Source organism: Diceros bicornis, chromosome 33 (genome assembly GCF_020826845.1).
Source record: "Diceros bicornis minor isolate mBicDic1 chromosome 33, mDicBic1.mat.cur, whole genome shotgun sequence".
NCBI lineage: Eukaryota > Metazoa > Chordata > Mammalia > Perissodactyla > Rhinocerotidae > Diceros > Diceros bicornis.
Window position 1 is genome coordinate 14567961 of NC_080772.1, and position 12282 is coordinate 14580242.

A 12282-nucleotide genomic window follows, 5' to 3' on the forward strand; every position below is an offset into this window, starting at 1 on the left:
TAGTCTTACTTGCCTTTGGCACTGGGAACCTGGGTCAGTCAGAGATGATGCTTTATGCTGCTCTTTTCAAAGCATTTGCAAATTTACTTAGCGATTAAGATTTTTTTTTCCTATCATTTTCCTTGGTATAGAGTCAAACCTTACAGGTAAAATTTTCAGAGCCTGAAACTCCTAATATTCCTCTATCAAAATTGTTCCACTGATAATTTCAACCTCCATGAATCAGTTCATTATAATAAAGAAATGAATATGCCATGACAGGAGGAGTTTTTGATTCCAGACCTATTAATTTATTAGCTATGATTCCTTGGGCAAATTATCCAACCTCTCAACATCCTATTTGCCACATCTTTAAAATGGGGAGGAGTGAGGGAAGGCAGTAAAAATACTATCTACATCCTTGTAATTATTAAGGTTAGCGTTGCTATTTCAGTCTAAGACACACTCGAGTAAGTTACCTGAAATTAGTTATAAAACTTGGGTTTCCTTCCACGTAACTAAACTCTTCTAAAAGTATACATAGCCGTCAGGCTCTTCAAGAAAGAGCACGGCATTTGCTGCTGAATTAACTCGTATTCCATTTTACCTAGAAACTGCTGTCTTTCTGACCGTCGCTTCAAACTCAGCTTCACCAGGTCTGCGGGGACGTCGGGCAGGCTGGCCACCTCCTGGTAGGTCTCAATGGCGCCCCGCAGCACCTCATTGCTCCTCCTCTTCTCAGCCAAATCATCTTCACACTAGAGGAAGTCCCACACTGGATAAATGTCCCATGACAAGCTATATTTGTAATCAACCAACATATTCGTGAAAAGTTGACTTTGGGACATGCTTTAAAAGTAATTCAAGACAGATTAAAATTTTCTCTTTATCAAGACATAAAAAAATGAACAAAGGAAAGCAACACAACATGCTATTTTGACAATATGAACAAAAGTTAGCTACTAAGCTACAGATGAGAAAGAATATCATAAAAACAAGGCTAATATATGCTGGGGCTAATGGAGATTTATATCATGTTATACATTCACATTATATAGACAAGACTCCAGTCAACAGTTCCCTTTCTTTCATTAGTTTATTCCTGTGTTCAATCACTCATTCAACAACTATTTTCTGGGAGCCAGGCACTGTTCTACACATGTGGCAGACAAATTAAACAAAACAGACAAATCCCTTTTCTCGTTTTCCGTCATTCTGGAAAGGAGAGAAAGTCTGGTGGCCATAAATGCTGTGGATAAAAACAAAGCAGGCTTACGAGTGCTGGGAGTGGGGAGGTAGGGAGGATGCTAGTTTAATCAGGATGATCAGGGAGGGCCTGAAAGAAGTGATCGAGTGAGGCATGAAGATATCTGGGGGAAGAATGTCCTAGGCAGAGAGAACAGCAAGAGCAGGAGCCCTGGGGGATGGTGAGGAATAGAGGAAAGGCTGGTGCAGGAGGGGACTGAGGAGGAGACTGATGCGGGGTGTCAGGGAATGAAGAACCTGGTAAACTACTGCCAATTCTACCACACTAATTCTACATCACATGGAAGGAACTAGGGTTTTTTGACACGATCTGATGTCTGTCAAAAGGCTCACACTGGCAGTGGTATGGAGAACATACAGGGGGCAGGGGGAGAAGCAGAGAGCCCAGTTAGGACATTCCGGCAGGAATCCAGACAATGGGTATGATGGCTTGGACTAAGGTAGTAGTAACAGGGGTGGTAAGAAGTGGTTGGATCGTAGGTATATTATGAAGGTCAGAGCCAACAGATTGGTAGATGGTCTGAATGTAGGGTATGCGAAAAAGGGAAAGAGAGAAGTCAAGGATGAATTCAAGGTTTTTGGCTTAATAATTAGCAGGTGGAACTGTCATTCCCTGAGAACAGGAGTTCAGGGCAGAAGCAGCTTTGGAGGCATGTGGAATCAGGAGTTCAGTTCTAGCCATACTAAACCCCAATGCCTATGGTATCCAAGTGGAGATATTGGATAAGAAGGTGCATATGTGAGTCTGACATTCAGCAGACAGTCAGAGTTAGAGACATCCACTGGGGAATCATCAAGGATAGCGATGATATTCAAAGCTAAGAAGCTAGAAGCAGTTGGGAATGTGGATAGAGAAAAGAAGAGGTCTAAGAACAGAACTGCAAGGAACTGCAATGTTTCAAGGTCATTAGAGGTCAGAAAGATGGGAGAACCAGCAAAAAAGGACAGAGAAGGAAGGAGGAGAGAAGGAAATCAAAACAAAAAAGTGGTGTTCTGGAGGCCAAGTGACAGAAGGTATCAAGAGGGAGTGATCGATCGTGTTAGAGGTGGCCGTCAGGATGGGCGAGATGAGAACTGAGAGCAGACCATGCTGGACTGGGCAATGTGGCGCCTCTGAAGGCCCTGGCAAGAGTGTTTCCATAGGACTATGGGGGACCCGTAATGGAATAGAGCAGGTTCAAAAGAAAACAGGAGGGACGAGGGTACAGACAACTCTTTCAAGGAGTTTCACTGTAAAGGGAAGCAGAAAAATGGGCCAAGTAAGTGGAAAGGAATGTGGAGACAGGAGAGAGTTTTTTTTAACAACGGGAAATATTACAGCATGTTTCTAAGCTGATGCGAAAGACTCAGCAGAGAGGGAAAATCTGATGATGCAGAAGGGGACACAAAAATTAGAATGATGTCCCTCAGCAGGTGAGAGGGGATGGGAGCGGGGACCAGAACGGTTCATCCGTGCTAACAGGAGGGAGGGCAGAGCGTATGGGAGCAGGTGGCGGTAGGTTATTAGTGCAGTAGTGGGATCATGCAGAAGCTCTCTTTGGATACTTCTATTTTTTCAGTGAAATAAGCAAGATTCTTAGCTGGAGATTGAGAATGCGGAGTGAAATACCAGAGGTAGGAAGAGAGAGGAGAATGTGTAAAATGGTCATCAAAATCTCATCAGATTTAGTAGACCACAATTTGCAGATTACCATTTGAGGAAAAATAATACCACTTAGATGCTAAAAGTAGTATATAAATTTTTTTTTCTCAGAATATCCTATTTAACATGTTTACCATTTTAAAATAAAGTGTGTGCTGTAGTCAATACATAGATGCCTGCAGAACCAAAATAAAGCCTAACTCCACAATTTGAGAACATGGTAAGAAAATGATCCATCCCTCCTCCACCCCAAAAACTAGTAAGAATCAGTAAAAATTGATAAAATATCTATGGGAAGCTTTTCAGAAAATAACACATCAAAGAAAAAACTTGATAATATGTACTGATTAAGTAAGTTTCCCAGGATGATGAAGGCTAGAATCAAAGCGGTGGTGACAGAAGTGGACAGATTTATGAGAAAGAAAAATTGAAAAAAAATCTCTAGATTTGAAAAGGGCATGTCACCCTTGTTTGATAGAAAAAAGCTTCAGAACACACAACTATCTGTTCAAATCTGTAAAGGGTCTCCAGAATAGACTTATCTACCAGGAGAGGAAGTCCAGTGTCAATGGCCCATACTGGTCATCCTGCCCATATGGCCTTCTGTTAATTCATATGCTGGCTTTTCTGTTTAGGCATCAGTTTCTTGTGAGTTTGGCTATGCTGAGTTAACTCCCAGAAACACAATCATTCATAGATAACTTCACAGAATGACAGAGTCCTACAGCTGAGAGAGGCATTCTGAGACCATCTAGTATAGCCTCTTCAAGCCAAGAAATAGATACTGGAACTAGAGGGTCTCTTCAAGGTTATTGCAAGGACAAATGCCTACCAAAGTAATCCTTCTTTATAGAGTTAGGAATAAATATCTAACTAAACTCAACCCAAAAAGAGAGAAAGATGATACAATCTATTCCTTGTCCCCTCCTCTCCTTCCAGCCCAGGGTCTTTCATTTTAATGCAGTACAAAACATTTTACAACCTCTAGAATTGGAGAAATATCAGTATTAAAATGGCACATAATTCTTTAAAATCTCTTGAATGAAACTGATAGGCTTTGCTTTGAAAATCAAAATTGTACAGATTGATTTTTATCAGTTTAGCATCTGTAGATAAAATGACTTGAGCATTTGTTATAGAACGTTAACATGGCAAAGCCTTCTGTTGACTCAGACTAATTCACCCGTTCACCCTTCCTAGGAGATGTGCCATTTTCTGCCTCAGAGGCATTAATAGTTTGTGTAATTGTATGAATTGAGTTTAAGAATTCAAGATATTGTGTCCAATGTTGAGGGAACTTCATCAAAATTGATTTTCAGAGTGATCCAAAGAATAAGAATAATCTATGCTACTTTAGAAATGAGAGATACTGTAGTTTATATTTAACTCAATGTTGCTGAATTTTTAAAATTTGTTGGGATATTCCAAAGTAATTATTTAATCTGCTAACAAAGAATGAAAAAGCCATTACTTATTCCTCCCTATAAAATCCATCTTCTGTTGAATTTTTAAAACTATGAATTTAAATTTTCTTTTAAATTACTCTATTAATGTTTAATTTACCATGCCTAAATCTTGCTTTATGCCACATTAATATCAATAATACCTTGAAGCATAACAGTTTAGAGATAAAAAATATTGCCTGAGGCCTAAATCTCAAATTCCTGCTGTTAAATCAGGATATAAAGACATCAATCACCATGTGCAAAAAATACTGCATTTACTTAGACTTTGGTACCCACAATTAATATCACATATAAGAAAAGTTCTAAAGCACAAAACATTTTGCCATAATTAAATCAGCATTTGCATCAATCATTATTCTCTCTAGTTAATACACTTTTCTTAATCAAATGACTGTCAATATTAGCGACAAAGCACATCATTTACTGGAACAGGCATGATCTTTTGGTAACGAGCACATTCTCCCTTGCTTACTGGCAATACAATTTAGCAATTTTGGAGGATTACTGACCAAATTAATTTACAAAAATGATACAGCTGTTGTCTGCTAAACCTGTTCTGTACGATAGATAAGAGGAACTTATTTGCATTAATTTTTCACAAACTTAATTTATTAAAATTTAATTAATAACAATTTAATTATTAAGTTTTTAATGAGGAGATTGGAAAAATTTGAACATCTGGATCTCAAGCGGTTGCCACCTTTAGTTTAGAGCAAAACATACTTGTTTTACCTACAGATGTGTTAGTTCCTGTGTGAGTATCACACATAAGTGACAGCATTGACCCCTTCCAAAGGGGTGTTGTCAATTTCGTGGTCTGGAAAATTTCTGTAGCTCTGCATCTACTGTTTCCCAGCAGGGCTGACCATCTCATGCCCCTAGGCAAGGCTGCAGGGGCTTGACTGCTGACACCTTCGTGTATCAGTCCTGGCCTTTACCCTGAGCTCCAGACTCTATAAATCCCATGGTCTACTTGACACGCCCACTTGAACATCTATTAGGCATCACAAACTTAACAGGACTAGAAGCTTCTTGATTTTGCACCTGCCCAAACCTGTTCCTCTACCAATCTTCCCTATCAGTAACTGGAATCAAGCTCTCCTCAGCTGGCCACACCAAAACCCCAGGAGTCCCCTGGAGTCCTTTCTTTCTCTGACCCTTCCATCTCATCCCTCATCAAGCCCTTTAAGCTTGGCCCTCTGCTCACTTCCCCACCTCCAGGGCCATGACCACTGTCCGAGCCACCGCTTCTTGAGTACACATGCAACAGCCTCCTTTCTTCTTGCTGCTACTTTTGCCCCATAATCCATTCTCCACCCAGCAACCAAAGCAATCTTTATAAAAAAAAACCAGAGTCATGCCCATGCCTAACTCTCCAACAGCTTCCCAGTGCCTGGAGAATACAATCTGTGAGGCCATGGCCTCACTCCTCCCACTTCACCCTCCCTTGAGTGCCCTTCTTCCTGTCCCCGAGCTTATCATGCCAAGGCTGTTTCCCTGCATCACGGCCTTTGCCCTCGCTGTTCCCTCTGCCTGGACAGCTCCTTCCACAACTTTGTCACCCCTAGAGAGGCCTGTTCTGATCATCTTATCTTAAGCATTGTCTGTTGTGCACTCAATCACATTACCTGCAGCCAAAAATCTTAATAGGTATGCTCTTTATTCCATTACCTTCTTTCTTTATGGCATATACTATTATGTAAGATGATCCAATATATTTACTTTTAACACTTTATAATATTCTTTAAATATATATTTATTTATAAAGATATTTATATTATATTACATCTATATTATTATTACATTTATTTATATTATATTATAAATGTATATTCATTTATAAAGATTTTCAGGACTTTGCTCAAATGTTACCTCCTTGGGGGGAGGCCATTCCCTGCCACTCTAGCCAACATTTCACACATCCTGTGGCCGTACTCTGCTCTACGTTTGTTCTCCTTAGCACTTATCACTAGCAAGCATATATATTTTACTTCTTTGTCTCATGCATTGTCTTCACCATTACAAATGAAAACTCATGTTTTGTTGATGGCTGCATGTGCAGTGCTTAAAACAGAGCCTGGTGTATAGTAGATTTTCACTAGGTAATTTCTGAGTAAGTAACTTTTAAGATATCTTCCCCTGGAATAGAAGATCCGCAAGGACAGAGACCTCTAGAGCGTTCATCATGATCATCCCAGGGCCTCAAGCAGTATGTGGCACATGGTGGGTTATGCAGCTATAGAAGAATGTGGAAAAGCTTCATGAAATGAGGAGCTGGAAGATGGAGAAAGTCAGGTGAGAAAGGAGATGGTGGGAGCGGAAGATGGGGAGAAGGCAGCTGGTAAGAAATAAGTCAGTTGAAAGAAACTATAGAGAAAACAAAGTACATCGCACTTTATATTTTAAGAGTCTTTTCTAAGCATACTTGCAACCTCTGGCTATAAAACTGAGCTCTTAACGCACTGAGGAGCCTAAAGTGAAACTATGTGATGGGTCTAATTGGAATGAGACTTGCAAGTGGTGGGAAATCAATGACAAAAGCGTCATTCTTTATTTCCTTTTCGAAACTAGAGAGAAGTCATATGGAGGGGGAACAGGAAAATGTTACTAAATTCACCAGTACACAATAGCAACAATTAATTTTCTTATCTGAAACAGTACTTCTTGCTTGAGTTTATGCAGATGCACGAAAAATTGATTCTGTTTATAAGTTATATGGGAAAAAGAAAATGCAAATAGTGGGCTGTGAAAAATCCAATTACACAGACTACAAGGACATCACACACAGTTTTCTGAAGAGAAGGGTTTTAGAATACCTGTGCCTTCCCATATCTCGCCCGCGGACTCTGAGGGTATTTGCGAACTAGTTCTTCAAACGCATTCGCTGCTTCTTCAATTTTTCCCTGTAGGAAGAGGTATTTACATAGATACAATAAATTCAAACGCATGATGTTATTCAATATAGTTGTTTCATATTCACCAAGCAATTTTGTCGAAATTTCCTGGACTCCACTCTGAATTTAAAGACAGTTTAAACTAAGATTTAAAAAAAATTAACTGTATTATGGCAAACATAAAACTAGAAATGAACATAAACATATTTTAGTTTTTAAAAGACAGAACCTGACAAATGATGTACTATGAGACTTTGTTAAAGAAACTGTATTTTCCCTCCATATGTACAGTTCCTCCATGAATTCTTAAATATCTAGGTTTTAAGTTGGGGGGAAAATACTGCTGGCAGCTAGAATGTCTGCATTGAGACATTCTCACTGGGGTCTGCAGTGAGAAGTCTGAAGCACCTGTTAAAACAGTGGAGAGCGGGACCGGCCCGGTGGCGCAGGCGGTTGAGTGCGCGCGCTCCGCTGCGGCGGCCCGGGGTTCGCTGGTTCGGATCCCGGGCGCGCACCGACGCACTGCTTGGCAAGCCATGCTGTGGCGGCGTCCCATATAAAGTGGAGGAAGATGGGCACAGGTGTTAGCCCAGGGCCGTCTTCCTCAGCAAAAAAAGAGGAGGATTGGCGGATGTTAGCACAGGGCTGATCTCCTCACAAAAAACAAAAAAAAAAAAAAAACAGTGGAGAGCAAACACACAGGATGAGAGGGCCACTTGGCCATGGTACCTTGACCCATTGAACCTCAGGGTTGATTTGGTTCATCTGGTTGACTGGAGCCTCACTGCCTCAATCACGTGTCCCCTGCCAAAGCTCACATGGGCCTTAAGAAGATGGTCCGAGCACCTTCGATAGGTCTCTGACCACCACTGCATGAAAAGAAATGGAGGACATGGAACAGGTAAACTTGGTGAGTGTCTTGGCAGGGGCGTGAGGAAACCTCTCCCCGTCTCACTCCGTCCAGTGCCATTCCACAGGGTGAAACAAACGTCTCCTGGTTTCTACAGGTGGCAGCAGGCCAACGATATTGGGAACTACGGGATTGAGACAGATTTTCCAAGTTGAACTTTCCCAGACACTTCACCTCCCTATAAACTGGCAAATCCATTCAATCTACATGTAAACGCAAGCTCACTGTGGTTTATATGTTTTGACCTTCACCGAGTGAGTTTTCATTCAACTAAGTTTACCTCACAAATGTGGCTGTGCAAAGCCAACGGTATAGTACTACCCAACTGTTCCTTACACTTACTTCTGAAAGACTTGACTAAATAGAGAGGAGTCAGGCAATGTCCATATGAAAGTTCCTTGAAATCATTCCTTAGGTAGACATCATCGAAGAAGGTGGTTTTCTTTTCCCTCTCACATGCCCGTAGGTGGTGCTGAGGGGCTGGAGGAAAATACATGCATCGTGTAGTGGTCACAAGTGCAGGCTCCGGAGCCACGGACTGGTCAAAGTCTGGGCTCTACCAGTTGGGAGGTGTGGGACTTATGGCAAGTTACTTAGGACTTTGCCTTAGGTGGCTCATCCGTAAAATGGGGATAATGAGGGTACTTGACTACCTTGTGGAGTTGCTATGAAGGTTAAATCTGATTACATACATAAAGTGCTTGTAGACACTGCAGAGACCATAGAAAGCACTGAACAATGTTAGTTATTATTATTATTATTATTGTGGTGTGTGGTGGATGTGCGTGCCAGCACAAGATAATGGGGCCCATCCCAGATAAGTCTCTTATCTGACAGACAGGCAGCTTAATGCAAAGACAATGAGGACTTGAATCATGCCAGGAACACATTCTCTAAGTTATATTTATTGTCAGAAATAATTGTATTGCTATTTAAAATATGCTGCCCCTCTCATAATATTAATTATTATTTATTTTTGTGGAAGATTGGCCCTGAGCTAACATCTGTTGCCCATCTTCCTTTTTTTTTCCCCCTTTTTCTCCCTAAAGCCCCAATACATAGTTGTATATCCTAGTTGTAGGTCCTTCTAGTTCTTCTATGTGGGACACCGCCTCAGCATGGCTTGATGAGCAGTGCATAGGTCCACACCCAGGATCCAAACCAGTGAACCCTGGGCCACCGAAGCAGAGTGCACAAACTTAACTGCTATGCCGCTAGGCTGGCTCCATCATAATATTAATTTTTTTAAAGACTATTGTTTTGGAGCAGTCTGAGGTTCACAGCAAAATTGAGAGGAAAGCATAGAGATTTCCCATATACTTCCTACTCCCACACACGCACAGCCTCCCCTATAATCAATATGCTGCACCACAGTGGTACATTTGTTATAACTGATGAACCTATACTAACACACCATAATCACCCAAAGTCCATAGTTGACCTGAGAGTTCACTCTTGGTGGTGTACATTCTATTGGTTTAGACAAATGTATACCGACTGCACCACTGTTCTAGTATCATACAGAGTAGTTTCACCGCCCTAAAAATCCTCTGTGCTCCGCCTAATCATCCCTCTCCCAGCCCCCACTCACTCTCAGCAAACACTGATCTTTTTACTGTCTCCATAGTTTTGTCTTTTCCAAAAGGTCATGCAGTTGGAATCATACAGTATGCAGCCTTTTGAGATTGACTTCTTTCACTTAGTAATATGCATTTAAGGTTCCTCTATGTCTTTTCATGGCTTGAGAGCTCACTTCTTTATAGTGCTGAATAATATTTCATTATCTACATGTGTCACAGTTTATTAATCCATTCACCTACTGAAGGACATCTTGGTTGCTTCCAAGTTTTGGCAGTTATGAATAAAGCTGCTATAAACATTCATTGTGTGGACATAAATTTTCAACTCCTTTGGGTAAATACCAAGGAGCAGGATTTCTGGATGGTACTATAAGAGCATGTTTAATTTTCTAAGAAACCACCAAACTACCTTCCAAAGTTGCTATTCTATTTTGCATTCCCACCACCAATGTATGAGAGTTCCTGTTAGTCTATACCCTTGTCAGCATTTGGTGTTATCAGTGATCCAGATTTTGGCCATTCCAACAAGTATATAGTGGTACCTCATTGTTGTTTTAATTTGCATTTCCCTGATAACAAATGATGTGGAGCATCTTTTCATACGCTTATTTTCCATCTGTATATCTTCTTTGGTGAGGTGTCTGTTAAGATCTTTGACTCATTTTTTAATCAAGTTGTTTGTTTTCTTACTATTGAATTTGAAGAGGTCTTTGTATATTTTGGATAACTGTTTTTAATACCACTATTTTATTTCTTCTGTTAATGATTTTAAGGGATGAAGATTTCATGTTAAATATTTTTCTGTGTGACTTTCTTCAAATTATCATCTAATTAGTTTCCTGTGGCTGCTGTAACAAATCACCACAAACTTGGTGGCTTAAAGCAACAGAAATTAATTCTCGCACAGTGCTGGAGAACAGAAGTCCAAAATCAGTTTCCCCAGGCTGAAATCAAGGTGTCCACAGGGCTGTACGTCCTCTGGAGGCTTTAGGGGAGAATCTGTCCTTGCCTCTTCCAGCTTCTGATGGCTGTTAGCATTCCTCGGCTTGTGGCTGCATCACTCTAATCTCTCCCCCCATCTTCATATCACCTTCTCCCCTCTGTGTATGTTTCTTCTCATCTGTCTGTATAAAATCTCCATTTGCCTCTTTCTTATAAGGACACATTTCGGACCTGTGATGGTTAATTTTTGTGTCAAACTCGACTGAGTTAAGGGATGCCTAGATAGTTGCTAAAACATTATTTCTAGGTGTGTCCCTGAGGACGTCTCCAGAAGAGATTAGTGTTTGAATCAGTAGACCAGATCATTCTCAACAGTGCGAGTGGCCATCATCCAATCCAGAGGGGCCCTGAATAGAACAAACAGGTGGAGAAAAGGAGAATTTACTTTCTGTGCTTGAGTTGAAACATCCATCTTCTCCTGCCCTCAGACATCAGCGCTCCTGGTTCTCAGACTTCCAGACTCACACTGAGACTTACACCATCGGCCAGGTCTTCAGACTCAAACCGAATGACACCATTGGCTTGTCTGGTTCTCCAGCTTGCAGAGAGCAGAATGTGGGACTTCTTGGCCTCTGTAACCATGTGAGCCAATTACTATAATAAACCTCTTCTTCTATATAGTTATAGGTATCCTATTTGTTCTGTTTCTCTGGAAAACCCTGACTATTACAGGGCCTACCAGGATAATCCAGGAAAATTCCTCCTTTGTAAGATCCTTATCTTAATCACATCTGCAAAAGCCCTTTTCCCAAATAAGGTAATGTTTTCAGGTCCAGGGATCAGAACATGGATATCTTTTGGGGAAGCCTTTTTTTAGCCTACCAGAGTCTGCCTTCTGGCCCCCAATGATTCACATCTGTCTCATACGCAAAATACATTCACCCATTCCAACATTCCCAAAAGTCTGGACACACTACATCATCAACTCAAGTCTAAAATCTCATCTAAATCTCCTTAGCTCCAAAGTCCCAAATCTCATCATCTAATTCAATTCATCTAAATCACAGATGGACGAGACTCTGGTTATAATCCTTTTTGGGGTAAAATTCTTCTCCATCTGTGGAATTGTGAAACTAGAAAACAAGTTATCTGCTTCTAAAACACAAAGGTGAGATAATCATAGGATAACATTTATAGACATTTCTATTCCAAAACGGAGAAAATGGAAAGAAGAATGGAGTCACTGATTCCAATTTCAAAATGTAGCCAGGCGAATTCCATTAGGTTTCAAAGTCTGTAGCTCAAGGTTCTGCCCTTTGGGTCATAGGCTCCGGCTATTGTGTCTTTGTGTCTAGACTCTGGGTCCAAGTCTCTGCCCTTGGATTTATCTTTCCTTTCTATTGAAAAGAGAGTGTGGGTTTTCAGTCGATTAGTTTTATCAGCCTGTTTCCTGCCTGTGGAATTTTGGGAGTCTGTCAGCCTTCTTTCAGTTTGTCCTCTGTCTCTTTCAGTCCAAAGTGGCAGTGCTTCTGCTGGTATAATATTCTCAAAAACCTTGTGGCTCTCTTGTGTATGTCACAGGGATTCACACCATTAGACTAAA

General features: G+C 40.8%; 1 protein-coding gene across 3 annotated transcripts in view; it reads right to left on the reverse strand.

Moving 5' to 3' along the window:
- ASPH (aspartate beta-hydroxylase) overlaps positions 1-12282 on the reverse strand; it is a 216116-nt gene that overhangs the window by 58930 nt on the left and 144904 nt on the right. For all 3 annotated transcript variants that reach the window (XM_058528764.1, XM_058528762.1, XM_058528763.1), the window contains 2 exons: positions 7170-7256; positions 587-737 (listed from right to left, as the gene is read on the reverse strand). In XM_058528764.1, the coding sequence (XP_058384747.1) occupies positions 587-737; positions 7170-7256 (238 nt within the window). The remainder of the gene's footprint in view (positions 1-586; positions 738-7169; positions 7257-12282) is intronic.